The sequence below is a fragment of the Anopheles merus genome, chromosome 3L (genome assembly GCF_017562075.2).
Source record: "Anopheles merus strain MAF chromosome 3L, AmerM5.1, whole genome shotgun sequence".
Lineage (NCBI taxonomy): Eukaryota > Metazoa > Arthropoda > Insecta > Diptera > Culicidae > Anopheles > Anopheles merus.
In genome coordinates, this window is record NC_054085.1 from 34800039 (window position 1) to 34825794 (window position 25756).

General features: G+C 48.9%; 11 protein-coding genes across 20 annotated transcripts in view; 5 read left to right on the plus strand and 6 right to left on the minus strand.

Annotated features, from left to right (window-relative positions):
• LOC121600591 (G protein-coupled receptor kinase 1) overlaps positions 1-3520 on the plus strand; it is a 97682-nt gene extending 94162 nt beyond the window's left edge. For all 8 annotated transcript variants that reach the window (XM_041929304.1, XM_041929305.1, XM_041929312.1 and 5 more), the window contains one exon: positions 1-3520. This exon is cut by the window's left edge and continues 1597 nt beyond it. The gene's annotated coding sequence lies outside the window, so the exon portion shown is untranslated.
• Positions 3521-4675: 1155 nt separating this feature from the next.
• On the plus strand, positions 4676-6789 carry LOC121600593 (NPC intracellular cholesterol transporter 2 homolog a). Its single transcript, XM_041929314.1, has 4 exons — positions 4676-5090; positions 5175-5294; positions 5736-5911; positions 6269-6789. Exons 1-4 carry the CDS (start codon positions 4994-4996, stop codon positions 6347-6349), a joined length of 474 nt encoding a protein of 157 aa, XP_041785248.1. The 5' UTR covers positions 4676-4993; the 3' UTR covers positions 6350-6789.
• A 692-nt stretch (positions 6790-7481) lies between these two features.
• On the plus strand, positions 7482-8969 carry LOC121598984 (cytochrome c oxidase assembly factor 7 homolog). Its single transcript, XM_041926385.1, has 2 exons — positions 7482-7800; positions 7868-8969. Exons 1-2 carry the CDS (start codon positions 7698-7700, stop codon positions 8575-8577), a joined length of 813 nt encoding a protein of 270 aa, XP_041782319.1. The 5' UTR covers positions 7482-7697; the 3' UTR covers positions 8578-8969.
• A 46-nt stretch (positions 8970-9015) lies between these two features.
• On the minus strand, positions 9016-9452 carry LOC121598985 (cysteine-rich DPF motif domain-containing protein 1). Its single transcript, XM_041926386.1, has one exon. It carries the CDS (start codon positions 9450-9452, stop codon positions 9039-9041), a length of 414 nt encoding a protein of 137 aa, XP_041782320.1. The 3' UTR covers positions 9016-9038.
• Positions 9453-9480: 28 nt separating this feature from the next.
• On the minus strand, positions 9481-10872 carry LOC121598982 (putative transferase CAF17 homolog, mitochondrial). Of its 2 annotated transcripts, none has more exons than XM_041926383.1 (2): positions 10763-10872; positions 9481-10694 (listed from the first exon to the last, which is right to left on the minus strand). In XM_041926383.1, exon 2 carries the CDS (start codon positions 10681-10683, stop codon positions 9577-9579), a length of 1107 nt encoding a protein of 368 aa, XP_041782317.1. In that variant the 5' UTR covers positions 10684-10694; positions 10763-10872; the 3' UTR covers positions 9481-9576. The 2 variants fall into 2 exon arrangements, with proteins under 2 accessions (XP_041782317.1, XP_041782318.1); XM_041926384.1 differs by having other exon boundaries at positions 9481-10688; positions 10763-10859.
• Positions 10873-11453: 581 nt separating this feature from the next.
• Positions 11454-13616, plus strand: LOC121598978 (zinc finger and SCAN domain-containing protein 2-like). Its single transcript, XM_041926378.1, has 4 exons — positions 11454-11494; positions 11561-12523; positions 12611-12967; positions 13044-13616. The coding sequence occupies exons 2-4, from the start codon at positions 11683-11685 to the stop codon at positions 13505-13507; spliced, it is 1662 nt and encodes a 553-aa protein (XP_041782312.1). The 5' UTR covers positions 11454-11494; positions 11561-11682; the 3' UTR covers positions 13508-13616.
• A 288-nt stretch (positions 13617-13904) lies between these two features.
• On the minus strand, positions 13905-15535 carry LOC121598979 (zinc finger and SCAN domain-containing protein 21-like). The gene is made up of 4 exons (XM_041926379.1): positions 15389-15535; positions 14510-15310; positions 14288-14439; positions 13905-14207 (listed from the first exon to the last, which is right to left on the minus strand). Exons 1-4 carry the CDS (start codon positions 15521-15523, stop codon positions 13973-13975), a joined length of 1323 nt encoding a protein of 440 aa, XP_041782313.1. The 5' UTR covers positions 15524-15535; the 3' UTR covers positions 13905-13972.
• Positions 15536-15963: 428 nt separating this feature from the next.
• LOC121598981 (zinc finger protein 771-like) lies at positions 15964-17350 on the minus strand. The gene is made up of 4 exons (XM_041926382.1): positions 17207-17350; positions 16509-17126; positions 16288-16448; positions 15964-16198 (listed from the first exon to the last, which is right to left on the minus strand). Exons 1-4 carry the CDS (start codon positions 17342-17344, stop codon positions 15964-15966), a joined length of 1152 nt encoding a protein of 383 aa, XP_041782316.1. The 5' UTR covers positions 17345-17350.
• A 161-nt stretch (positions 17351-17511) lies between these two features.
• Positions 17512-19353, minus strand: LOC121598980 (zinc finger protein 670-like). Of its 2 annotated transcripts, none has more exons than XM_041926380.1 (5): positions 19152-19353; positions 18764-19051; positions 18049-18672; positions 17828-17988; positions 17512-17752 (listed from the first exon to the last, which is right to left on the minus strand). In XM_041926380.1, exons 2-5 carry the CDS (start codon positions 18899-18901, stop codon positions 17515-17517), a joined length of 1161 nt encoding a protein of 386 aa, XP_041782314.1. In that variant the 5' UTR covers positions 18902-19051; positions 19152-19353; the 3' UTR covers positions 17512-17514. The 2 variants fall into 2 exon arrangements, with proteins under 2 accessions (XP_041782314.1, XP_041782315.1); XM_041926381.1 differs by having other exon boundaries at positions 18764-19011; positions 19123-19353.
• A 207-nt stretch (positions 19354-19560) lies between these two features.
• Positions 19561-21853, plus strand: LOC121599613. Its single transcript, XM_041927545.1, has 2 exons — positions 19561-21056; positions 21146-21853. Exons 1-2 carry the CDS (start codon positions 19812-19814, stop codon positions 21671-21673), a joined length of 1773 nt encoding a protein of 590 aa, XP_041783479.1. The 5' UTR covers positions 19561-19811; the 3' UTR covers positions 21674-21853.
• LOC121599614 (protein DDI1 homolog 1) lies at positions 21721-25644 on the minus strand. Its single transcript, XM_041927546.1, has 3 exons — positions 24801-25644; positions 22908-23840; positions 21721-22831 (listed from the first exon to the last, which is right to left on the minus strand). The coding sequence occupies exons 1-3, from the start codon at positions 25117-25119 to the stop codon at positions 22521-22523; spliced, it is 1563 nt and encodes a 520-aa protein (XP_041783480.1). The 5' UTR covers positions 25120-25644; the 3' UTR covers positions 21721-22520.
• Positions 25645-25756: the final 112 nt, after the last annotated feature.

Genomic DNA, 25756 nt, shown 5'->3' on the forward strand with positions numbered 1-25756 from the left:
CTTGCAGTTTGTTTTGTCACCCATTTCCAACCACATCAATCGCACAATCAATGACAATAGAACGCAGCATAAAGCAACGCACACGCTACCGCACGACCGCACCAATAGGAAAGTATTAAAATCCGAATGAAACTGTTCCAATTGGATTTATGATCTGCCAGAACCGATTGAAGCAAAGGTACACGCAGCAACTACTACTACTACTACTACTACTACCACTATTACTATTACTACCACTCTCGTGGAGCAGTAGGAAAGCATACTTTAGAGAAGCATTATGTAGGCAACATTACAAAAAAAAAACGAATAAATACAGAAAATAGCAAACTAAAAAACGCGCACGAACAATCCTCAACATAGTGAGTAGCGAGCAGTGGAGGGCAGATGTGTCGGGACGCGCGGCTATACGCGTATGTGTGTATGTGAGTAACAGTTTGAATTAGGATGAGGATCAGCAGAGTGTGTGTGTGTGAGTGGGTGTGGACTAAACCTAGTAGAGATACTTTACAATCAATTAGCTAGCGGTTTTGGTGGGAATCTGTTGGACAGTTCAGCAGGTTCAACACTATGCTCGAATGTGGTTCGCTGTGTGTGTGTGTGTGGAGCGTAAAATGGGAGTTAAAAGTGCCCAACTAGTCCTCACCCTCCCCTTCCCTTTCACCCCCTCGATTACGATATGGTTACGTGTGTGTGTGTGTGTGTTTAGAATGTGTTTAGTGAAACTCTGGCGCAAACGCTAAATGGAAAATTGCATGCGCGTGTGCATGTTGCTCTGTTTGTATGTTTGCATACCTTGGTGTGCCGGCGGCTTGGCCGGCGATATTAACCAATTATCGAGGAAGCTGGGCAGCCTTCATTCAACACTACCGATTCCAGTTGCTAGTGAAGGATGGGAAAAAGGAATTTAGACTGTCTCGACAGGGCGCGCAAGAGAGAAGAGAAACCAAAAGAGAAGCGCGGCGCAAATGGACAAACATAGCAAAAGCAAACAACAAACAAAAAAGTATATTTAAAAAAAACATAATAACGTATAAATTCAGCAGCTCACTGTTATGCAACACCAAGACTTTAGAGTAGATGATTTGATTTGGTTCTTTCATCGTTCAAGAAAAAAAATAAAAAAATAAACGACACACACACAGACACACGGTAATGGTTCATTATTATCGAACTAAAGCGACTGCAACAAAAAAAGCACAATTTAACGGCACACAGCTGCAGCATCAACATAATGCATAATAATTAGCCAATTAATTGCATACATTGCCCTTCATTATTACTCACCCTAAGTACAGCAAAACGGAACAATACGCAAACAGGCGGGAGAGCAAAATCATGCAAAGATATAATTTAAATCGACAGAAGAGAGGGCAGCAAAAGCACGAAAAAACGAAACCCACCTTTCTCGATATGAGAAACGTTCAGCGGGAAGGTTTACAATTTTTGCACTAGATATTTTGCGCTTCCACTTGTTTGAGGTTGGTTTTTTGTTTTGCAATTCAAATGACTCAACTATCAATTTGAAACACAAAATTATGAAGCACATCAGCTGTATTAAGAAAATGGTAGAAAATAGAACGAAAACAATAAGAATTTGCAGCATGAAACTATTCGACATTCAACGTCCCCATCACCGCCACCACCAACAATGTTGAACGACCTAAAACTTAAACATAGTAGAGCATCATTGCCAAGCAATAGAGCAAACGATGGGAAAGGAAAGACACCAGTAGCAGAGCCAGTGCTAAACAAATCCGGGGGCCTCACACTGTGTCTGTACTTGTATAGCGTGTTCTAGCCATTTAATCAACACAAAAAAAGGCAACCATTTTGTACACAGCCTTGCCACCAAACCGTGGTATATGTGTTGGTGTGTGAGACCGTGGAAGCCTGTGAAGAAAAATCAAACAAATCAAACGACGATAACGAAGTGCGCGCGGCCTTTCAGGAAAAGGGCAAAACCCCATCCTCCCGATGTATAGTGCTGCCCCAATCGCTCTATCCGACCGAAAGGCACGCGTGGTGATCGTTACGCGTGTGTGTGTGTGTGATCGTGTAGATGATATTATAGTTTTCCGAGCGCAAAACAACTTAAACAAACAAAAAAAAAACAAAACGCAAACGCACTTACCTGGTTGGTTGCCATAAAACGGATTCCGATTGCTCTAAATGAAAGGGATGTAAGCTTGTGTTTCTGTGTGTCTGTGCGTGTGCGTGTGCTGTGTGCACATTATCCTGCAGCGGCCTCAGCAATGGGGTTGGGTTGGATCGAAGCAGCCACGCATCGCAACAGCAAGCAGGGGTCATAGACGGGAAAAATCATATTTAAAAACACATAAAAACCGTTAGTAATAGAGAAGCTATAAAATGGGCCACACCTAGTAAACCTCAAATTCGAAGGCTGTATAGGAGGATGGTGGCTCATTCTTTCTCCCTCTCTCTATCACCCACTTCGTGACAGCACGCAATACGTTGTCCTTGTGGGGGGGAAAACCCCCCGTCAGTAGTGTTTAGAAGCAAGAAACAGCGGAAAACAACCCACGTGTAGTGAATCAGTTGGACACCTTTTCTTCCGCGCTTCTTCGTACAAAATAACATGCGGAGAGTGGGCCGTGTTGTTCACACTCACACTCCCTCTCGCCCGCTCGTTTGACCTCTCTAGCAGAAGTATTATCTATAATTGGATAAGCGATAGGAAAGAACAAAAACAAAACCATAGTGATTGACGCTAGTGCAAAAACAAAACAAAACAAAAAAACAAACAAAGTTAGAACCGTGTAACAATATTAAGCAGCATTTTAGTGTGTCGATGTGTTGGTGTGTATGTATGATTGTGTCTTTTGGGGGCGATGAGAGGAAAATGCAAACATTTTCTAGAACACAACGCCCAACCACTAAAAGTAATCGTGCGCAGTGTGTGTGTGTGTATTGTGTTATTGAAAATACGATAAGTTGAGAAAAATTTCTCAAAAAAAAGGTTAGGAAAACACACACAAACTCCTGCGAGGGTCGTGGAAGCAAAAACAATGTGCATTATATACATAGGACAGTTAAGTTTTGCGCCAAACATTGGTTGGGTAAGAGTGTAGGGACATTTTTAAAATGATTTAAGTAATTAAAGAAACGAACAAACGAGGTGAAGCGGAAAAATATAAGAAAAAAGTGCAAAACGTACACAAAACGTACACACTTTTGCCAAAACAAAACAAAATAAATGAAAAACAAACTAGACAACAAAACCACTCGCTAAAGGGTAGCGAAAACTGTCAAAATAGTAGGTCTAGTTGAAGGAAGGAGGCAAACATAACAAAAAAACTTCCCCTGCTCCTCCCTCCCCTTGTGAATTGTATGTGTTAATTTAACTGTGTAGCATTTACCGAACACAATTACATGTTTGCATCATGTTTGCAACAACAACAAAAGTATAAACAATATTATCAAATAATATACACACGCACAGAGAGAGAGAGAGAGAGAGAGAGAGAGAGAGAGAGAGAGAGAGAGAGAGAGAGAGAGAGAACTAGAGAAAAAAAACAGAAAAAATTGATAGGATGTGAAGCAGAATTGGAAACTTCCAGGCACAAACACTCACACTCACTGTTAACATAATCGTGAGCAAGTGCGTGTGTGTATTAGAAGGAAAAAGAAACTGAACTTAGGAAGAAAGATACAAAAGAAAATAAGATAAAACAAAGGAGAAGAAAGAAAAACAGAAGCAAAAACTCGAACAAACAAAAGAAGGAAATAAAACAATGGAATGTAAAGAACGAGAACTAAATAATATCAAAAACACAGATCCCAACGTATGTTGTGTATGTATGTGTCTGTGTGTGTGTGTGTTTGTGCGTATGTATGTGCGGCGAGGTGTGTAAAACACTGAAACATTTGTTACAACATTGCCTGTTTAGACCCGCGCGGTGTCGCCAAGTTGGAAAGTACACGAGATAAGAGAAGCAGAAGAAGAAGAAGAAGAAGAAGAAAAAGTAGAAGAATAAAACCCCGAAAACGCGAAACGTTAACTTAAGCAAAAGAAAGATTAATTCCAGCGTGAACAGGCGAAAGTGATGCGTATGGGTTAAAGGAAAAACAAACAAAAAATACAAAACCACTCAAACGAACGATTAGGATCGTTGAAGATGCAAAAAAAAACAAAGCAGTAGCGAAACAGAAGGAAAAAGAGAGAGAAAATGGAACAAACAGAATAAAAAAACGTGTATATAACACCGGGTGTTACAAACATTGCAACGTGTTACAAAATAAAAAAATAAAAAAACAAGAAAACATAACACAAAGTGAAACAAGAACGATGAGCGAGTGAAGTGTGCCGAACAAAACGGGAAAGAAAGAGAAATGTGAATGACAACTGATTCACGAAAAAGGAAAATGATAAACTAAAGAGTAAGTAAACGATGACAGTACACGAAACGTTTACAAACGTATAATGTTTTATAAACAATATATTCAGGAAAGAAACGCTATACCCCGATCGTTAAGAATGAACGATAGAGCACGCATCTCTCTGCTAGCGTTCTAACCACAAACAGATGCTTTCTCTCTCTCACATACCGTCGAGTTCATCCATACGCGTTCATTCTCTCCGCGCGGGACAGTGGTGTGCGTGCGTGTGCATGAACCGACACCGCTCCCGCACGGGTAAATCAAATTTAATTCGCGTGGTGCTTCGTGCCGCTTAAAAACGTGCCAGCGTTCGAAGCGATCGGACGTGTACTCTCTTCCCCACAACAAAAGAAAACCGCAGTAGCCTTTGTCGCGTCGACCAGCAGTGTAGTAGTGGCCTCCATGACCCGTACCTGATAACAACACAAACAAGCGTGTTGCTTTCCGCTGCTCTTCAGCCTTTTGCAGAATCATCACCACCAGCGTGCGTCTACCGAAGCCTGCCGTGACTAATCAGCCGGGCAACAAAAAAGCGCTACACAGTTGCAGTGAGGAAAAAAACAAAGAAACAAAGTGCATTAAACATACACACACCATGCCTAACAAATCGGCAGCCGTCTTTCTTCTCGTGGGAGCTGTTTGTCTCACACTGATGCCAACTATAACCTCGGCGGCGGAGTTTGCTAACTGCGGTAAGGTGCCGTTCTACGTAGGTGTATCTAACCTACCAACATATGGACGTTAATTTCATGCCTTTTTTCTATGCCTTATTGCAGCAAATGAAACGGCGATCGGGAAGTACACGCAGGTCGAGGTGTCGAACTGTGCCGACAGTGATAATTCCTGTGTCCTGAAGCGCAACTCCAACGCTACCATCTCCATCACCTTCACCAGTGGTAAGTGTATGTGTATGTGTGTGTGTCTGTGTGTATCGATCGCTCCTAAGGAACGTGCAACCGAGAGGCTAAAAACGGGAGAAACAACCGGAAAGAAACGGACGGAAAGGATTGCAGCGAAAGCAGGAGAAACCATACAACAATGCAAACACCTGCCAAGGTCTCGTACTGTCCTTGAAATAGAAAGTTGCAACACACAGCTAACACTGTGCCCTATTAGGGCCATGTGTGTGTGTGTGTGTGTGTGTGTGTGTGGGCAGTAACAGTGACCGAGTAATTAACTAATTGCTTCCCCAACTCGCTTAACTGTTAAGGTCACCGGGGAGTAATCATCCTCCCGGCAGATGAGATCATCTCTCCTGTGCGGCTTGACTTATCTCACACCGTCTTGTTTGCATCTTTGTCCCTTTATCTTTCTCCCTTCCCCTCCCCCGCACCAAGGCGAAGATCTGTCCGAACTGAAGGCGGTCGTGCACGGCATCATCCTCGGCATGGAGGTACCGTTCAAGCTGCCGAACGCTGACGGCTGCAAGGACAGTGGACTGGAGTGTCCGCTCACGAAGGACACCAGCTACCGGTACAGCACCACCCTGCCCGTCCTCAAGCAGTACCCCAAGGTGAGGAACTTGCTAATGGAGAGGTTTTTTTTTGCGCTCCAGAGGCGGTAATTTACAAACAAAATCATTTCCCGCCGCAAAATGCGCGCTTATCGCTAGAATAATCGTTTCTTTTAATGGTTTTTTTCCATCACCAAACCAAATTCTATCATCGAGCGGTAGCATCATTAACGCACCGAACCGTAGCAAAACAGATTTGTTTTTTTTTAATCTTTTTTTACACATTATCCCCTGTTTTCATGTATCGCAAACATCTACATTACGCACATTTTTTTTCATTTTGTTGATTCAAATGATATGACAACGCGTTCTTAAGCCACATGTGTTGTTTTCCTATGTTTGCTTCGTCTCGCGCAGGTTTCCGTCGAGGTGAAGTGGGAGCTAAAAGCAGGTGACAAGGATGTGCTTTGCGTGCTGATTCCGGCCAAAATACAGTAAGCAGCGCGGAGTAAGCGCCATCGCCGATGGGTTTTCCCTCGGCACAGCCAAACCCGAACACGTGCTGTTTGCCCCCCTCCTCCCTTCTCTTTCTGTACGCTCTTCTTTCGCTGGGCGAACTTCCGGTAAGGCGATCGAAAGAATAAAAGCCGGCCAGCCGAGGCAATTGACGATGATCAGACTCCATTAAACGGTGCCGCTGCATTGCTTCCAAGACGTGGACCACCACCGACGCCGACGGCAGTACCAACAGCCAAACAAAAAGCTCCCACAACATCCCGCCGGATGGGTGCATTATATACCCTCTTTGTCCGACCCCCGGTACAGTGCAGTGAGCGTGCGGTGGTGCTGCTGCTGCTACTGCCGCTTCTTAATCCGTTAATTAGATTACAATTGAGTGCGGCTTTTACAATCCAACCCAATAAAAAAGATCAACCACACGCTGCTGGGTTTTTTCGTCACTCCGAATACCCACTCGGGTTCAGAATCCCATTCTTCCGGGGCCGTTTCGCTTCTGTATGGGACAGAAACCGGCAAACGAGCGTGTGCGCGCGCTTCTCCGGAAATGAAAATTTTTCAAATTCAATTCATTACTTCCCCGATCCCCCCTGTCACCAATGGCCGCGTTGAGGCCCATCCCGGTGGGTTGATTGTTTGATTGCATTGCAACCGGTTCAAGTGTCGCCGTGCGTTAACACGCGATCCATGGCAGCGCCATGTTAGGTAAGGGATTAGAAACATGAATCATCGGGGAGATGGGTATTCCGTTTTCTGGTGACTATTTACCATATGTTAAATGTTTACTCGCCGAGATGCACTTTTGAAATTGCAACTCATAAAAACGCCAAAAAGCTCCGAAAATATATTACCGATTTGTAATACAAAACAATTCACAAAACACATTGTTAACAGCCTCTCTTAAAAAGATCAATTTTGAAAAACACATTTAATAATTCTCTTTAGAATCCGTAAAAACACGTCGCAAAGGAGAAACATGTTGTAATTTTCAAACAAACACGTGCTGTTACACCTCTACTCACCTTGGCTCGCTGGAAAGTTGTAACGAGCGCGGGTGTCATCGCCGTTCAAAACATGCGCCTGACAGTTCGCGCGCGATCTGTCAAAAAAACACCAACAACAACAACAACAAAAAGCAAAACATTTTACATCCGTCAAGAAAGTTACGTGAAGTTGCGAAGTGCACTGCCAGGGCCATTTTCTGACCGGGGTGCCGCTTTGGTTTTTCGCACGCAGCCCTTAATAGCACGATTATAATCCACCGGACTGATTGCCGCTAGTATCGAACAGTCGAACGGAAGACACAAGACAAACAGAAACACAGCGAAACATGTCCTCGTTTGATTTGAAAAACGAGACCGAGGTGAAGGAGTACATCGACAAGCTGGGTGTCGAGTACCGGTTCGGTTGTTACTCGGAGAAGAAACCGGAAGGTAATTGTATTGACCCAACCACACCGCCACACACACACGGTAAATCTAACCGCCCTTCCCTTTTCAGTGTGCCATCTGCTCGGCGACTATCTTGAGGGCATCCGCAAAGACTTTGAAAAGGCGGCCAAAGTGTACCGATCGAACTGTGATGATTACAACTACGGCAAGAGCTGCCTCAAGTACGGCAACTACACGTTCCTGGGCAAGGGCCGCACGTCCGAGAAGGGCGATCCGGCCAAAGCGTACGCCTACTACGAGAAGGGCTGCGCGCTGAACGATCCGGACGCGTGCCTGCACAGCGGCCTGCTGCTCGTGTCCAAGCTGATGCCGAAGGAGATCACGCGCGACGTGCCGAAGGGCTTCGAGCTGCTGAAGAAGAGCTGCGAGATGAACAACGCGGGCGCCTGCTTCTACCTCTCCGGCATGTACATTTCCGGCGTGCTGAAGGAGGAGTACCAGCAGCAGCAGCAGCAGCAGCAGCAGCAACAAGCGGCGGCGGTGAAAAAGGTGGACCCAGCGGCCGCCCCGGAACAGCGCCCGCCCGGTGCGTACGTCGTCGAGCGCAACATGGAGAAAGCATTCGAGTTCGCGTACAAAGCGTGCGAGCTGCGCAACATGTACGCCTGTGCCAACCTGAGCCAGATGTACGCGAAGGGCGACGGCACGGCGCGCGACGAGAAGAAGGCGGAAAAGTACAAAAAGCTGGCGCTCGAGATGCAGGACGAGGTGAAGAAGCAGCAACAGCTCACATTCCAGCAGGGTCTCAACCCGACGTAAAGTGACCATCGCCGGGGGAAAGGATGGAGGCTGTTTGCGACACCCTGGGAGGAAACAATCGACTTGGAATGGGAGATGAGTTTTTGGAAAATTGATTAGAAAAGTTAATTTGCTGTTAACGGAAGCGTAATCTTGAGCCCTGGCGGGGGATCGTGCGCTCGCGTGTCTGTTTTGTGTACTTGAGACTAAATAGCAACCCCTGTAGCAGAGTTGCTCCCGTGTTTTTTAGTGTTTTTAGTTAGCGTTTCAGTTATGCATGTGAAAAAGCGCGTTTTGTACAGAAGAAGAACATGAAAGGAAGGGGAAAAGGTGGACAGATTCGTTCCGGCGGGAAAATGAGACTCGCAATTTGTTGGATCATCGACACTGGCGAATAAATGTTGTCCTGCTTACGAAGTAGTCATCTAACTAGAATCGAGGGAAATAACAACAAAAAAGGAGCGAACTTCCACGACCTACGGCTATGAAAACTGCTTTTTTATTTTGCTCCGCACTTCGAGCGGAAATTCCTGCACCCGCTGCACGCTGCACTGCCGGCAAAAGGTGGCCCCGTAGAAGAAGCTGCACTCGCTCGCCTTGCACACGGTGCGCCGGCAGCTGTGGCAGTCCGCACCGAGCAGCAGATAGTGCTCGCTGGCCGGTTTGTCCGGTACGGCTTGGGGTGGCGGCGCGAACGGATCGCGCATTACGTAACACTCTTCGGGCAGTTCGATTTTGCTCGCAAACGGTGGTCGACGGCCCCGATAATCGCAGCTCTCGCTCAAACCGCACAGCTCGCACCGGAAGGGGATCGAAAGATGCGCCGTAGGTTCGCTGGCAGAAGATGCAGCGCTTTCCCGTCCCACCGTACTACTGGGCGCGGACGTTGTTGCCATGGTGAGCGGGGTATGGAGCCTGTGATGCAAGGGTGGGAAAAGTAGGCGAGAAGGTAGAAGTGGAGAGAGAGAAAAAAGAAATGATGCTCGATGGGCTTGGTACACAACAAAAGCAAAAGGCCCACTAAGGGCGGGCATTCATTTCCTTCGGCCACCAGGCGGGTTTGCTTGTGCGACAGCGCACGACGGATTCGCCGGCAACATTGATCGTTAGCGGTTTCCCCTCCGGCAGCACCTTCTCGATGCGAAGCAACCCGAGGGCACGGTTACCGGCCAGCCCGCGCAGCTTTCCGACGGCGCTACCTTCCTCGTTTTTAATTTCCGCATCGCGCAGCGCTTCCGGATCACAGTCGGCAAGCCGGTGCGGTGCGTCCAGCTCCAGCGGCATGAGCCGCTTGCGTATCACCCCCGTGTGGTACGTGCGTGCCGTCAGCTCCTGGCCGATGTAGCAGCCCTTGTGGAAGCTGACACCGTGCAGCAGATCGCAGTTACACTCGAGCGGGAAGCATTTACCGTCCGGCAGGTTTGTCTCTCCCTCGCCGACACCGAGCGAATACCGGAACGCCGTGTACGGTAGCGCCGAGTCGGCGACCGTCTCCGCCTCCGGGAAGATACGCTTCAGCCGCGTTTTGCATTCCTTCGGTTCCTGGTCGTCGGTAAGCACCCGATAGCCGAGCCGCGGCAGTCGAGGATCTTTGAACACGTGTAACCGACCCTCCGGACAGGCGAGATCGATTGCAGCCGGCATCTCCACTTCCTCCTGCACAGCCTCCTTGAAGGCGGCCCACACCCGGTACGTGGCGTCCTGCTCCACCTGCACCTTCTTGCGCAGCCGGTACAGCTTCAAGTGTTTCTCGAGCCGCGGCGCAACGGCCGCATCGCACTCGAGCAGATAGTCGGCCGGTTCAGCCCCGGGCCGCTTGTAGATGATTGTATCACAGAAAACGCGCCCATTCGCCTTGAGAAACATTGCGTACACCGTGCTGCTGTGCTCGAGGTGTCGCATATCGTTCGTCATCAGTCCCTGCAGGAAGCTGACCGCGTCGGATCCCTGCACGCGCACAAACTTACGCTCTGGCAGGGGCGCTATCGTGAAGGGGCTGTGCGCTGGGCTGGTTTGATGTAACCATCGGGTCGCGGGTTTCACTGCCAGGGTTGGAAACGCAGCCGGCCATCGCTGGCGAACGGTGTGGATGGCGGTGGCGGATGTACCACACCTTGTGAGCAGCATTGTGTCTGCGTCTACCGAAAGAATGTTTCAGTGCGCGCAGCTAAATAGAGCGCACGGTACGGGGTTTAGAAATGCTTACCTAGCGATTACTATCCGTCCGTGGTCGTGTTGTTGTCCGGCACCGTTGTCTGGGGGAAGTGAAATGTAAACAATCACACCGCGGTGCAACGAATGACAGGAGTGGTGATGTGCTCTTTGGAGCGCACCTGCGGCTCCAATCCGACTCCGGCAAAATCCGAACCATTAGTTACGCCTGGATTTGGAGTTATCCGGAGTCGTCCAGAGCCGTCCGGAGTCTTTCGGAGTCGGAGTCGCTCGGAGTTGTCCGGAGCCGTCTGGAGTCGTCCGGAATCGTCCGGAGTCGTCCGAAGTCAACTGCAATCGAAGTCGATCGGAGTCAACAGGACGACTCCGGTCGACTCTGGAAACTCCGAATAATGCTGTCCGGAACTACTTTCCGGAGTCAGTTCCGAAATTATCGCAGTCGGATCGGAGTCGACTTCGGATTTTTGCCAACTTCACCCATCACTAGACAGGAGCGCTGCGAGGAAGTGATAACTTTTAGCCACTGCCTACGGTGCTAGAAGCTATTTTAATTTAAATGACGGTAAGAAATAGCCTGAAAGTAAGTAAAAAGAACATAAAAAAATAAGTTTATCGTAATATTACCAAGTTAGCTTCTAACCATGTAAGCTTGTCATCCATGCGACTGAAAGAGACTGAAACTATCTCCCCAGCTGGCAATTTGAACCAAACTGTCAACGCGTCAACACAGCAGGCTTGTCAACAGACCTTGGCCGTACCAAAAATTGTAAAAACAATCCATCCGCAGTGTTGTTATTTGGCGCAGAAATAATTATCCCTTTCTTCATTGCAGCAGCTCCAATCGCACGAATATCTTGCGCTAAAAGTTGCATACCAAGCTACCGTAGAGTGCGTCGAGGGCAACATTATCATCCCCGCACGGTTGGCCGACCGGAGAGAGCGAGCCTTCGCGCGATGGCGTCATCGTCGGCGATGGAGGATCTAATGTTTGGCGAAATCTGCCGCTGCTGCATGGCAAGCAAGCCGCGCATGAAGCCCCTGTTCGACACGAACCTCTTCGCGATGCTGAACGCCGTCACGGGGCTGAATGTGCACCGGAACGATGGGCTTCCGTCGCAGCTGTGTGTGCCGTGCGTGCTGCAGATCCGCCGCTCGCACTTCTTCAAGGTGCAGTGTGAAAACACGGACGTAACGCTGCGTAGCTACGCGGTCGAGACGCGGTCAGATGATACGGACACGTACATACTGGCGGAGGACGGGACGTACGTGAAGAAGGAGGCCGACTCGTCGTCACAAAAAGACGATGGGGCAGCGCCGGCAGGTAGCGCCGTGAGTGGCAGCCCGGTCAAGCGGCTCCTGCCCAAGAGGCTCTTTTGCCCGCAGTGCCCGAAAGAGTTCCAGGCCGAGAAGCAGCTGAAGCGGCACATGCGCACGCACTTTGTGGTGAAGCCGCACGGCTGCACCGAGTGCAGTGCGTCCTTCCTCGAGAAGTCCAACCTGAAGAAGCACATGCTGAAGCACACGGGCGAGCTGCGGAACAGCGAAACCAAAACCCACCTCTGCAGCGAGTGCGGCAAATCGTTCAAGTACGGCACCTCGCTGTCGCGGCACAAGCGGTTTCACGCCCAGCGCAACATGTTCACCTGCACCGTATGCTCGAAGGCGTACGTCGAGCAGACCTCGCTCGACGTGCACATGCGATCGCACACGAACGAGCGACCGTTCGAGTGTTCCACCTGCGACAAAACCTTCGCCCAGAAGGCCAATCTCGAACGGCACGAGCGCACACACACCGGTAGGGCGCGCCCCATTTCCACGTGCTCGTTGAGTCGAGTGGCATTGTTTTTTTAATATTACCGCGTTTTTTTTCCTCCTTCCCTAGGCGAAAAACCCTACGCCTGTGATCTGTGCGGAAAGTGTTTCACGCAGAAATCCTACCTCTGCGTGCACAAGCGCATTCACGCGCAGGAGAAACCGTTCGCGTGCCCGAACTGTACCATGTGCTTCGTTTCGCGCAACGCGCTCCAAAAACATCAGGCCAAACCGTGCTCGGACAATGTGCACCGCTGCAACGTGTGCAGCCAAACATTCCGCTACAAGAAGGCGCTTCGTTTGCACCGGCGGACCCACCGCCTGGCGTACCTGTGCGAACTGTGCGATGTAGGCTTTGCGACCAGCGCGAAACTGAATGCGCACGTGAAAGCGGACCATTCTGACATGCCGGTTACTAGCGAAGGAGGTAAGTAGCCGGACCGGAAAGGGGTTGGGATAGGAATTGCGATTGTTTGATACCGTTAATGGTTTTCTTTTTGTAGAATATCTGTTATACGACGATGGTAACAACGTGACGACCACGAATCGAGCCCCAACACAGTCACAAGCGAAAAGGCCGCGGGCCGAATCGGACGAGGAATACGCCGGAGAGGAGGAGGAAGACGAACGGGAAGAGGAGGAAGAAGAGCTAGACGATGAAGGGGAAGAGGAGGAAGAGGAGGAGGAGAATGAGGGCGAGGAAGAGGAGGAAGAGGAGGAAGAGAACGAAGGGCAGGGCGGAGAGGAAAATATCAGCATCCTGGGTGAGTACGAGGAAGCGGAGGCGGGATCGCAAACGAATGAAGAGGACAGTGTGGTGCACGTGGTGTACAACGGCGACAGTATAGAGGAGCAGGAAGCTTACGAAGACTTTGGCGGTAGCTATGACGATATCGTCAAGGAGGAACCGTTGCTAGAAATTCGAATCATGAATCCCGACGATGTGGATTCGGACATTGAGCAGTGAGGCGGTGTAGAGTGTAGCCGCTGAGTTTGTTGAGTTACAGGGTTTCCCACGATTTATTGGTCAGTTCCCATGATTTTTTGGTGCGTTCCCACGATTTTTTGGTCGTATCCCATAGATTTTTGGTTCGTTCCCATAATTTATTGGTATTTTCCGATTGGATATCAATACAATTGGACCAAAAAATTCTGGGAAACGACCAAAAATCGTGGGAACGCATCAACAAAATATGGGAACCCACCAAAAATTGATGGGAACCGACCAATAAATCGTGGGAAACCCTGTAAAGTAAAGTGAATTTAACAATAAGTAACGAACAAATAAATCACGGTCGTGTAAAAGCACCCTTTTCTACACGTTTTTCGGTATACATCTAGCATTTGTTTGAATTACCTTCAAATAGAATAACAGTGGAATGTATTCGTCTTGCTCTGTTACCTGTTCTTGGCCAACGTGTGTGTGTGTGTGTTAATCGTTGCTCCCTTCCTGCTTTATTGTTGCAGTATGGTCCTTCCTTATATGTATGTTTAGCAGGCATTTGTAGCGGTAACCTTTATCACAGTGCGCACACCGAAACACTACACCGCTGTGCGTCAGTTCGTGCGTTTTCCTGGCGTAATCGCTTTTGAACAGCTTCGGGCACTGGCTGCAGGCAAAGGGTTTATCGTCCGAGTGTACTCGCTGATGGTTTCGATGATCGCGCCTGCAAGAACACACACACACACAGAGCAATTAATAAGAACGATGTAACCGTAACCCTTTCACGTGCCACTGAATGCTTACTTTTCTTTGAACTGCTTCCCGCAGATCGTGCAGGTGAATTTCCTTACGTCGCTATGGCAACGGATAAAGTGTACGCGATAGTTGCCCGGATGGTTGAACTTCTTCGGGCATAGCTTGCACTCGTACGTTTCACCAATCCCATGCTCCGAGCGCTGAAAAGCCAGCAAAAATAAACACTAAATACCTCGGTTCGTTCCGATTAAACAGTGCTTTGACACGTACCATGTGTGATTTGTACGACGCGTTGCTGGTGAAACCCTTGGCGCAAATTTCGCACGATTTCACCACCCGCTTCAGATGGACGGCCTGCACGTGGCGGTACAGATTCGCATGGTTGGCCATCCTCACCGGGCAGTGCGGGCACGCGTGCCTCATTTCCTTTGTGTGGATTGCGATGTGTTCGCTCAGCTTCTGCACCACCTTACCGCACACCTCACACAGCTGCGATTTGGGCGGTCTCGGGTGCCACTCGCTAGCAACGGGTGGCGCATGACTTGAATCATTGCTATCATCCCCCGGGGACTCGAGGGTTTCCACCGTGGCATGCACGTTCCGTTCCTGTGTCTCTCGTATCAGCCGCAAACTCTCGGCAAACAGTGCCTCCTTGTCCAGTATCACCTGGCCTGCCCGGGTCGACCTTTGCTCCTCGTCGGAGGAGAACGGCTCACCGAGTTCGATCCGGTTCGCACAGTAATCGGTGTCGGGCTTCGTTCCGTCATTCACACTTCGCATGGTTCTGGGGCACGTTCGCGCTTTGGCTGCTGGCGATTCCTTCCTTTCAGTCGCTTTCCGTTTTTTGTGATCATTTACCACAATGAATTCCATTTCCGAGACGGTTTCCTGCAGTTCCTCGACCACAAACTCATCGGCCTCGACATCGTCGAGATGTTCCTCCACTACCGCGCACAGCTCCCTGAAGAGTGCTTCATTTGCCAGGCACGTGTTGCGAAAGGACACGGACCTGATCAGCGCCATATGGCAGTCGCTGCACGAGGCGTACAGTTTGCTTTCCTCCTCTAGGTTCTACAAAGAGCGACGGGAAGGGACACGAATGTATGCAACACCTGTGAATGCGGAACATTGTCGGTCGCATGATCTTACCTCAATTCCGGTAAATCTTTCTATGTTCTCGAGCGTAAGCGAACTGTCCACGATCGTGGTGAGTGGAACCAGTTGGTCCTGCTCCTGGTTGAGGCAAAATCTACAAATATTCCCTAATTTTGCTGGAACAGCCATCGTCAAGCGCACACACCTCGCTGTTGTTTAATAACAAACCCGCTAACCCTTGAGGCAACAGGGTCGTTGACAGCGCGACGATGCCATAAAACCGTGTCCAATGTTTTTGCAACACCAGTGGTTAGCAACCACAGCTGTGCTTGGCCGTGGCAACGCTGATCCGATGCGATTTTATCGGACGAGATTGGTAAAATGTTTTGATTCCGTCGTACGACAAAATCGCACATCCGACGTTATCTGTCAAATCCCATATCGTCGGACGCCGCATCCGATGATATCTGTCAAACTAAGTGTATGGTGTTTTGAACGAACAACCTAAAACTATTTTTTCATAATCGTTAAACTATTAAAAATCATCAAATAATCGAAATATGAATCGAAAAAGCGTTTGACACCACGATGTCAAATCGCATGCGATGAAACACAGACACGGTCCTTATTCATGAACCACTTTCCTCCTCTGTTTTTGGATGGCATTTTCTCACATGTGCTTTAAGCAAACCATTGCTACGATACTGCTTGTCGCACTGGTCGCATCCGAAAACGATGCCGCTGTGTGTCACTTCGTGCTGTTTACGGCCGCACGAGCTCTTGAATCGCCTCGAACACATTGGGATACGGCACTGGTAGTGCGCTTCAGACGAATGCGTTCTCTTGTGTAAGAAAAGTGCATTGCTGAAATGAATAATGATAAAAATCATATTTAACTTTTACATTAAAAAATAAACTGCTGATGTAAATAGCGTAGGAGCGACCCATCATACTTTGTTTTAAATCGCATGCCGCAAATTTTGCACTCGTAGTTTCGATGTTCGTAGTGCCTCTGTTCCATGTGCATCCGCATGCGGGCATGAAAATAAAACGCCTTCGGGCAAAACTGGCATTTATAACGCGGTGTCATGTCCCCTTGACCATGCACGCGCAACTGAAAGCGAAAGAAAATACCGATATTATGCTGAAAATGACAACAGCGATACACACTTACCATATGCCATCTATAGTCCGGCTTTCCATGGAATGACAAATTGCATTCTTCACACGTTGCAACGACTATTTTCAAATGCACGACATTAATGTGGCGCTTCATATTGCAGGAGTCACTCATTTTCTTATCACAGTGCGGGCACGCAAACGGAGTTGGATCAATGTGCTTTTGCATATGCTTGGTGAATTTCAGCGTGAACAAACCACAAATAGTACAAAGCCATTTCCTGCGTATTTTCTTTTTTCGTCCAGAAGTGGATTCTGTTTTCGACACCCTTGGGCGGACGATCTTCTCTACCTTTGGCGAGGGAGCTTCTGGCCATGTGAAATCGTCCGATGATTGGTCTTCTATATCGCGATTCTCTGCTGTATCCTCATCGCCAAAGACGTCCTTCTCTGGGCCGGTCTCGTCCGCCGATATGCGCACCTCCGACGCTGGCCCGGCAAATGTGTCCATGGCTTCATCCCTATCGTCGTCATCTTCAACAGTTTCATTATACAGTTCCTGCTTGAAAAGTGTGTAGTTCTTACGGCAAGTGTTTCGAAACGCGACACAAGCATTAACATGCCGGTCACATCCCTCACACACCATATATGGTTTGTCATTGCGCTCTAAATCCTGCAAATAACCGCACAGCTTTAGTGTTGGTACATCGGACTCCACCAGCCAAAACAACAGAATGATGAGAGAAGACTTACATTAATCCCCGTGAAATGCTCTACATCCAAGATCGTTAGCGTCGCGTCCAGTGTTATCGACAAGGGCATCAGCTTCTCCTCGTCCTGATTCAAGCAGAATCGGCAACGATTGTAAAACTTCGACTCGGCACGGGTCATTTCGTAGCACAACCTGCATCGCGATTGCCTACCAACAAATCGTTTGACGTTTTATTGTTTACATTTTTTCTGTCAAGGATACGATTTATGGCAAACTCAGTGGTGCTCAACTTAAAATATTCGAGAACAAAAATCATTTTTGATCATCGAAAACACCTCTTCTTTTTTATTCATGCACTACCCTCTTCCTTCAATGGGTTTGGATGGCATTTTCTCACGTGTGCTTTAAGCAAACCACTGCTACGATACTGCTTGTCGCACTGGTCGCATCCGAAAATGATGCCGCTGTGTGTCATTTCGTGCTGCTTGCGACCGTTTGCGCTCCTGAATCGCCTCGAACACATTGGGACACGGCACTGGTAGTGCGCTTCAGACGAATGGGTTCTCTTGTGTAAGAAAAGTGCATTGCTGAAATTAAAAATAATAAAAGTCATTTAATTTTTTTCCTAAATATAGCTGCTGGTGTAACTAGCCCTATCATACTTTGTTTTAAATCGTGTGCCACACATTTTACACACGTAGTTTCGATGTTCGTAGTGCCTCTGTTCCATGTGCACCCGCATGCGGGTATGAAAATAAAACGCCTTCGGGCAAAACTGGCATTTATAACGCGGTGTCATGTCCCCTTGACCATGCACGCGCAACTGAAAGCGAAAGAAAATACCGATATTATGCTGAAAATGAAAACAGCGATACAAACTTACCATATGCCATTTATATTCCGGTTTTACATAGAATGGCAAATTACATTCTTCACACGTTGCAACGACTATTTTCAAATGCACGGCATCAATGTGGCGCTTCATATTTGCAGAGTCGCTCATTTTCTTATCACAGTGTGGGCACGCAAACGGAGTTGGATCAATATGCCTTTGCATATGGTTGGAATAATTCATCGTGAACAAACCACAAATAGTACAAAGCCATTTCCTGTTTATTGTCTTTTTCCGTCGAGAAGTGGATTCTATTTTTGGCAGTCTTCGGCGGACGATCTTTTCTACCTTTGGCGAGGGAGCTTCTGGCCATGTAAAATCGTCCGATGATTCATCATCTATATCGCGATTCTCTGATGTATCCTCATCGCCAAAGACGTCCTTTTCAGGGGCGGTCTCGTCCGCCGATATGCTCACCTCCGAAGCTGGCACGGCAAATGTGTCCATTGCTTTATCCTTATCGTCGTCATCTTCAGCAGATTCATTACACGGTTCCTGCTTGAAAAACGCGTCGTTCCTACGGCAAGTGTTTCGAAACGCGACACTAACATTAACATGCCGGTCACATCCCTCACACACCATGAAAGGTTTATCTTCGCGATCTAAATCCTGCAACTAGCCTCACAGCTTTAGTGTTGGTATATCGGACTCCACTCCGCCTACTTTTCCACCAGTCAAAACAAAAGAATGATGAGAGAAGACTTACATTAAGCCCCGTGAAATGCTCTACATCTAAGATCGTTAGCGTCGCGTCCAGTGTTATCGACAAGGGCATCAGCTTCTCCTCGTCCTGACTAAAGCAGAATCGGCAACGATTGTAAAATTTCGACTCGGCACGGGCCATTTCGTATCACAACCTGCATCGCGATTGCCTACCAACAAATCGTTTGACGTTTTATTGTTTACATTTTTTCTGTCAAGGATACGATTTATGGCAAACTCAGTGGTGCTCAACTAAACGGCGGAACAAATAAATGTTTCAATTTATATTTTCCTGAGAAAGAGCGATTGAGGCATGATGCTCAAATTAGTGCGGTAAACATGTAATGACTGCTAATGTATTACCACGTATTGCACATGGTTTGACTACATACAAATGCATGTGCATTATTGCATCTATCGTAGGACGTACGTTGCAAGATCTGGTCGAAGCTAACCATAAAACCAGATGAAGATTGAGACGACACACAAACGAATGTCTGTACTGGTGTAACAGTCCTAACAGCAGAAATGTGAAACTAAACTTTTCACAGCAAGCAACAACGGGTTTCGCTACGGCGACCGAACACCGGCTTCTCTGTTTACTAACAAACACCATCGATTTTTTTTGTTCTGTTGTCTCCCTCTAATTGCAGCTATGTTTGACAGCAAACATAAATCGCGAACAAGGTTTGTACATGTTTCTAAATACCTTGATTGGGATATCGGTTTAACCTGGCCGTTGAAGTGGCAAAAGAACTTGCAATACTTCAACTGTGTCGAATGATTGTGATCTGTAAATTTATTTTTTTAAGAAATTAAATGAGTCCATGTTCGATACCAGGAACGTACACACATGTCTCTTTCACAGCACCACGAGACATATAGAATGTTAGTAACAATGATGTAGCAACCTTGAGCATGCATTTTTTTAAATATCACGTATGGACATGCTTCAATTGAACACTCCATTTGTCTTACGAACGTCGTTCAGAACAGATCGATCAGCGTATTTATCCTAGAAACTGTGTGAAAAAGGGAAACCCCATCGAGAAATGAGAACGACAAGGCAAACGGGAAAAGCACCTAGCGACCATGGACGTACCACGGCGAGAAAGAGGCAAGTTCGTGCGAAAAACCAAACGAATCAAAAGGAAAACAAACCGCCATCTTTGGATAACATCCTCGAAGCACGAAGGCAAATACCTAGTGGTCCATTAACTGTAGTAGACGAGAAGAACGACAAGAAGGCTGCACATCCTCTCGATAAGGTAACGGTTGCGGGTAATGTACGAACTGGACAAGCTCGGGAAGAGGTTACCGGAGACGCACATGGGGATGATTTACTGCAGAGCTATGGGTCTCTCGAATCCCTGGCGGTACTGGATGGTTGTTTGGATGTATTTTTATGTTCAACGGAGGAAAGGCAAGCTACTCACCCGCCCGATGAGTCATCCACGCACCAGACCTCAGCGGAAGCTGGCAGCAGACCACAGATGGAAAATTTACTCCCACACTCTGCACAGGGCTGCTCGCTTGATGATTGTTTGGAGGAGTTGGAGTACGAGGAAGTGACATGCTACGAGGCGGAAGCAAGCAGCAGTACTGCCTCCAAAAGCTACGCAGTGTCCAATTTAGTAGCCGAGATCCTGGAACGTGCCGAGGATGACACGAAAAGCAGTTCGGAAGCATCGAGCATTTCCTGCCACAATTCGCCAGCGAAAGGCGCCATCTTCAAGAGCAGCAAACTAGCCCCCCACGAGCTCCAACCTAAACCGGCCAGTTGCCATGGCAACTTAAAGCTTCACCGCTTTATGATGTGCGAATGGTTCTACAGCCACATCGATTCGGCACTGTTCGCGGAGGAGCACAGCAGAAGCGTGGATTTTGGCACACTGCTAAGGCAGCACTATCCGGCACTGCACCGCTGTCCACTGCAGCGTCCGCAATGGAACCGCATTCGCAAAGAGTTCGGAAAGGTGGCGCGGGTTCGTCGCCTGTCGCCCGCTTTTCTACTGCAGGAACGCATCACGCTGGAACGGCGCCGCGAGAAGGTGCGCTTTCTGATGGAAAATCCAATGATTGAATACCTGGACGACGACATACCGTCGATCATTCCGAGCCGGATCGAGGTGGGCAGCAAGGTGCGGGCGGCACTGCTCTCTCCGAACTATGGCTCCTTTCCGGGGGTAGTAATTGGCATAGAAAATCACGACATTCCTATGTTTCGCGTGCGGTTTACAATCGATGGCATTGATCACGAGCAACTGCTGCCCGACTATCGCGTTGCTCTAGACCAGGTAGGGTTAAATGATCGTTTTTCTTTCTTATTTAATATTCGAACAGTCGAATCAAATTTATTCGCATTTACCTCTTTCCATTCCCCAAGTCGCCACCCAGTCCGGAGCAGTCGGATGTGCTATCGGTGTCGGCAAAACACCTCAGGCAGGTAGCCGCACTGAACGAATGTGTGGACGAAAAACGGCGCTTACTGTACGAGTTGGAAAACATTCGACTCAACGTCGAAGCACGCCGTGCGATGGGACGGATCAATGCGGAACGGGACCAGCAGCAGGGCCAGCGCTACGAGCAGATCCTCCGGAAGCTACTCGACCTCAATCGTACGCTACTGCAGCTGTCGAAAAACGTTGCGACCGAATACGAGCAGAACATGTCCGAACAGCTGACGACGAGCGAAACTCCAGTCGTGGAGGCGTATGTCGTTGAGGTGGTGAACCAGCTAATTGAAGACCTAAGCAAGTTGGATCAGTTTCATAAGAACCCCGAGGCAGATCGGTTATGGAATGAAGCTTTGGAGCGCTTAGGAAAGAATCCGGAATATTTGAAGCAGTTCGGGCATTACCTTGCTTCCCGCATCGGCAACAAGTTTGATCCGCAGGCGTATCGAAAGCAGTGATAATATTGTTTTTTTAGACATAAATTTTAAACCTTCACTTGTCTTCATCTTTCGAGCAATGTTCTAGCAGTTTTTATTATTATGTATCACTTATCTAGTAGACAAAATTCGTTAAACCCTTAAGCCCACCGAAAGGAGGAGAGAATTTGAGAAGAGGGAAGAAAATAGCATAGAAAAACGGCAAACAAAGCGAAACACGAGGTATCAATGGTGCGGAAGGAGTAGACACACACACACACAGCAATGTCCCTTGCCCATTGAAATGAATTCAGTCCAACGGCTCTCGATTGCATGGACTCGTCGTCGTCGATGCCAAGACAATTTTGAGCAAAATGAATTTGATAACCATCTCCCGGATGAAGTGGAGAGCGAAAACATAATATAATCATTGTACAATAAACCAACCTTTACACGATAATAGTCTACTAATCAAGAAAATGATCTCTCCATTAAACCCTTATCTCGCTCTCCCTCTCTCTCTCTCTCTCTTTGTTTGCGATATGCCAAATGCAAGCACTGTGTCTTGGGCAAGAAGTTTATGCTGCAAAAGGACTCATTTCACTGTGTGGCGATGGTGGCCATCGCGAAAGGAAAATCACAAAACACAGGCAAGTTAAGAGCGCGCGCATAAGCACACACAAACGCAACACGTCCAATCAACCTGAGGTGCACGACGGATTTGGGTGCATAAAGAGACAAAAACGGTTAAAAGACGGTTTGCACCTTTCTTCCGTCATCTGTGTGAGGGTGTTCCGGGCGCTTTCCGGCGGAGCGCGAGATCTCTTCACTCCTACCTACGCTTCTGTGTACCGCTTGTACCGCTTGTGTTCGCGACGTCCTGGCGGTATTATCCCAATTTCGCAAACAGCCCCGAGGTGGCCTGCGTTTTGTCCCCGTTCGCTGCCCGCAGCTCGTCAATCACCATCTGCCGCTTGAAGCCCATCGATTCCAGCTCGACGACGTCCATCTCGGTGAAACGATCGGTCGGCAGCAGTGTCAGCGGTGGCTCCTCCTCGTCCTGCTGCATCGGTTCCGGTCCCGTCGAGGGTGGCGTGGTCGTTGCGGCCGGCGTTGGGTCGGCAGTCGTCGTCGTCGTCGTCGTGGTAGTCGCTGCCGCTGTGCTACTGCTGCCACTGCTGCCAGCGCCACTCGTCGTAGCTGTGTGTGGGAAAAAGGGCATGTGTTAGAGAGGGTTAAGCTCAACTGTAAACTTCCCACTGGTTGCTCACTTTACCTTGATCGCTTTGGCTCTTGCTGAGCGCCTCCTTGATCGCAAGCTCTTCCGCCAGCTTGGCCGATTCGGCCAGCGCACGCTTTTCCTCCTCCGGGCTACCAGTCAGCCGGGCACACTCGGGCAGATCGCCTTCGGCCAAAAACGGTGTCTCCGTGCCGGTGGTGCCAATGCGCAGCACGTTGTTCTTGAGGTCGATGTTGCACTGGTGGCGCTTGAGCATGTCCAGCCCGAGCAGCATATCCATCGGTTGCTCCTCCAGCACGGAAAAGCTGGACGTGAGAAAGTCCTTCTCGATCTGTATCTGCACCATGTGGATGCGGCCAATAATGCGCTGCACGCCGACGCCCTTCGCTATGCCGGCCCATCTCGTGTCGACCAGGCGCATAATGTTGCAGCGTTCGGCCGCCGCCGCACTCATAATCGTGGCCTGGGCGCCCGAATCGATGAACGCCTTCACCGGATGCCCATTTACCTTGCAGTTGATGTACAGCATCACGACCGTGCCGAACGTTTCCGGGTTGTACTCCATCGCCGCCTCCATATTTGCTTCGATGTTTTTCTGCTTGATCTCCTCCGCGATCAGGCGCTGCGCCTCCGCATCGAACGGGCTGGCCTGCAGTATCCGGAGCCGCTGCTGCTGCTTCTCCATGCGCTCGGCAATCTGCTTCCGCAGGACGGTGGCGAACGTTTCCAGGTTGCCGGACAGTAGCGCCTCGGCCAGGCGCGGATTGTTCTGCTTCAGCAAGGCCAGCTGGTCCGGTTTGGAGAGGAACATTTCCCGCACGACGGCCGGATCGTCCTCCAGGCCGACGGACGGCGAGGGACGGTTCAGGCCGCTGGAGGAAGCATTGCCACCGTTGCCACCGGCACCCGCACGGATCGAGGTAGGTACTTGTATCGAGCTAAAGTCCAGATTGGCCAACACTGCTGGTTCTGTGGGCGAGGAGTGGGGAGGGGAGAGAAGAAAAGGACAGACGTGAGTATAATTAAACATTGGGGTGATTTGTCGTGCGTTTTAACAAAGGGCCACAAAAACGAGGATGCTTTCTTTGTGCCCTTTGTGGCTTGTTTTCCTCGATAGTGGCATGAGTCAATACATTTCCCCCGTGAAAGAAATTAATTCACATTTGCATGAATCCGACGGCCCAGATGGATGAAACTTGTACACGTACGACGAAACCAAAACCGAGATCATCGTCCTGTCTCCGCTACGTCGGTCTCTCTACCTGTGTGTGCGCCAAAGGAAGCGGCGGCACGCGGGCGTGCGCGTTCGCGCGCGCGCTCGCTCTATTTTGTGAGGTCATCTTTCGCGCGAAAATGGCAAAGCGACGCAAACACCACGGCTACTGTTGTGTTGAGCGTTCGCTGCTTGCCCGTGCATGCCGATGCAGTTCATTGCACTTTCTCCCTGCTCTCCCTCACAGCGTGCTTGTGTGTATGTGTGTGAGTAAAACGTAGGATACATAGGAGTAAGGGGGTGGGAGAGGCTTTGGGCGCGCAATCGTCGTGCTGCATCCGCTCTCGTAGTTGTTTGTTGACGCGCGTAATTTTCGCGTTTTTTTTTTTGTTACTGCAAACCCCGAAACAACCGATGATGATACGCCGGTGGAAACGGTGGAAGAACAGTTTTACAATCTTCTTTCCTTCCTGCGTGGGTTGTTTATTTAGATGGAAACATGTGGCCCATTTGTCCAGAGAGTGCATTCACACGCAATGGGCAGAGATTTAAATTTGGAAATGCGATTGCTTTCTGGCATGACACTAAAAAAGGAAATTCATGGGAGTGTTTTTTTCCTTCTCTTTTCTTCGGAATGTCACCCGACCAGAAGCGAAAGGAAATGGAATCGATCGAATGCGTTGTTAATGAGTTGGCAATTTTGTAAATGAGCTTACCACCACCCTCCAGTGTGGACGGTCCGGTCGGCAGCATTGGACGGGCCCGGGCAGCCGAAGACCCGGTCGCTGCCCCGGCCGGCTGCGAGACGGAGGTCTTGTGCAGCAGCAACATATCGCCATCCTTCACGTCGTAGTGTGTGAGCGTTTGTTTGGGGTCCACCAACATCCGCTGCTTGGCCGACAGCCCGAGCTCCATGTGGGCCGGTATGTTGAACTCCATCCGGCACAGGGCGATCAGATTTTCCAGCTCCATATCGTCGGCCACCTCGAACGTGGATATGTCCGAGGAGCTGGCGTCCATCACGGTGATACGCATGGTGTTGTGTGGTGGAGGTGGGGGGGGGGAGTTTACTGATACGAATAAGGGCAAGGGGGTAGGTGCTCGTAACGCTAACCACTTTCTACCACGGAACTTCACTCAATGCGCTGGGCTGGGCAAAACACCACTTGTTTATGCGATACGAAGGGCATTCAGCGTTGTCGGCACGGGCGAAAACAAACTAAACCGGAACAAACTTTATTTCACCGTGCGGGGAGACACCGAAAACACACCGACGAAGATATCTTTGTTTGTTGTGCAGCGACACAATCGCGATATGACAACGCAATCAACAAGCTCCGACACGCACGAACGGGAATGTTTCGGTCGGTCGTTGAATCTGTTCTGCGTTCGATCTACGACACGTCTCGACACGAGGGAAGCTGATGAAATAAGCAGTTTGAACGGAGAAATTTTAAACAATCCACAAGCGAATCTAATAAAAGAAATGCCGGAGATGGTTCGGGAAAACAGACAGCCTCACAACAGCGGCCGAGTGGGTGTCGCGTTGTATCTAAACCTTGGTTGCCCTGTTGTCAAATCGTTTCAACCCAAGGTGGATTAAACAGATTTGTGTGGTGGGAATGAGCCTTTGAGGGGGGGGGGGGGATGGCCATTATTAAAGGACTTTACG

What these genes read in the sequence shown, in the direction of transcription:
- LOC121600593 (XM_041929314.1), top strand. Translation starts at nt 4,994, where the DNA reads ATGCCTAACAAATCGGCAGCCGTCTTTCTTCTCGTGGGAGCTGTTTGT. An exon ending in GGCGGAGTTTGCTAACTGCG is followed by an intron (nt 5,091 to 5,174) that starts GTAAGGTGCCGT and finishes GCCTTATTGCAG; the next exon opens with CAAATGAAACGGCGATCGGG. An exon ending in TCCTCAAGCAGTACCCCAAG is followed by an intron (nt 5,912 to 6,268) that starts GTGAGGAACTTG and finishes CGTCTCGCGCAG; the next exon opens with GTTTCCGTCGAGGTGAAGTG.
- LOC121598984 (XM_041926385.1), top strand. Translation starts at nt 7,698, where the DNA reads ATGTCCTCGTTTGATTTGAAAAACGAGACCGAGGTGAAGGAGTACATC. An exon ending in CTCGGAGAAGAAACCGGAAG is followed by an intron (nt 7,801 to 7,867) that starts GTAATTGTATTG and finishes TTCCCTTTTCAG; the next exon opens with TGTGCCATCTGCTCGGCGAC.
- LOC121598985 (XM_041926386.1), bottom strand. Translation starts at nt 9,452, where the DNA reads ATGGCAACAACGTCCGCGCCCAGTAGTACGGTGGGACGGGAAAGCGCT.
- LOC121598982 (XM_041926383.1), bottom strand. Translation starts at nt 10,683, where the DNA reads ATGCTGCTCACAAGGTGTGGTACATCCGCCACCGCCATCCACACCGTT.
- LOC121598978 (XM_041926378.1), top strand. Translation starts at nt 11,683, where the DNA reads ATGGCGTCATCGTCGGCGATGGAGGATCTAATGTTTGGCGAAATCTGC. An exon ending in GCACGAGCGCACACACACCG is followed by an intron (nt 12,524 to 12,610) that starts GTAGGGCGCGCC and finishes CTCCTTCCCTAG; the next exon opens with GCGAAAAACCCTACGCCTGT. An exon ending in GCCGGTTACTAGCGAAGGAG is followed by an intron (nt 12,968 to 13,043) that starts GTAAGTAGCCGG and finishes TTCTTTTTGTAG; the next exon opens with AATATCTGTTATACGACGAT.
- LOC121598979 (XM_041926379.1), bottom strand. Translation starts at nt 15,523, where the DNA reads ATGGCTGTTCCAGCAAAATTAGGGAATATTTGTAGATTTTGCCTCAAC. An exon ending in AAAGATTTACCGGAATTGAG is followed by an intron (nt 15,311 to 15,388) that starts GTAAGATCATGC and finishes CGCTCTTTGTAG; the next exon opens with AACCTAGAGGAGGAAAGCAA. An exon ending in CGTCGTACAAATCACACATG is followed by an intron (nt 14,440 to 14,509) that starts GTACGTGTCAAA and finishes CTGGCTTTTCAG; the next exon opens with CGCTCGGAGCATGGGATTGG.
- LOC121598981 (XM_041926382.1), bottom strand. Translation starts at nt 17,344, where the DNA reads ATGACCCGTGCCGAGTCGAAGTTTTACAATCGTTGCCGATTCTGCTTG. An exon ending in AGCATTTCACGGGGATTAAT is followed by an intron (nt 17,127 to 17,206) that starts GTAAGTCTTCTC and finishes GGTTATTTGCAG; the next exon opens with GATTTAGAGCGCAATGACAA. An exon ending in CGGACTATAGATGGCATATG is followed by an intron (nt 16,449 to 16,508) that starts GTAAGTGTGTAT and finishes TTTCGCTTTCAG; the next exon opens with TTGCGCGTGCATGGTCAAGG.
- LOC121598980 (XM_041926380.1), bottom strand. Translation starts at nt 18,901, where the DNA reads ATGGCCCGTGCCGAGTCGAAATTTTACAATCGTTGCCGATTCTGCTTT. An exon ending in AGCATTTCACGGGGCTTAAT is followed by an intron (nt 18,673 to 18,763) that starts GTAAGTCTTCTC and finishes CTGTGAGGCTAG; the next exon opens with TTGCAGGATTTAGATCGCGA. An exon ending in GGCACACGATTTAAAACAAA is followed by an intron (nt 17,753 to 17,827) that starts GTATGATAGGGC and finishes TTTTAATTTCAG; the next exon opens with CAATGCACTTTTCTTACACA.
- LOC121599613 (XM_041927545.1), top strand. Translation starts at nt 19,812, where the DNA reads ATGAGAACGACAAGGCAAACGGGAAAAGCACCTAGCGACCATGGACGT. An exon ending in ATCGCGTTGCTCTAGACCAG is followed by an intron (nt 21,057 to 21,145) that starts GTAGGGTTAAAT and finishes CCATTCCCCAAG; the next exon opens with TCGCCACCCAGTCCGGAGCA.
- LOC121599614 (XM_041927546.1), bottom strand. Translation starts at nt 25,119, where the DNA reads ATGCGTATCACCGTGATGGACGCCAGCTCCTCGGACATATCCACGTTC. An exon ending in GTCCACACTGGAGGGTGGTG is followed by an intron (nt 23,841 to 24,800) that starts GTAAGCTCATTT and finishes CCTCGCCCACAG; the next exon opens with AACCAGCAGTGTTGGCCAAT. An exon ending in CAAGAGCCAAAGCGATCAAG is followed by an intron (nt 22,832 to 22,907) that starts GTAAAGTGAGCA and finishes TCCCACACACAG; the next exon opens with CTACGACGAGTGGCGCTGGC.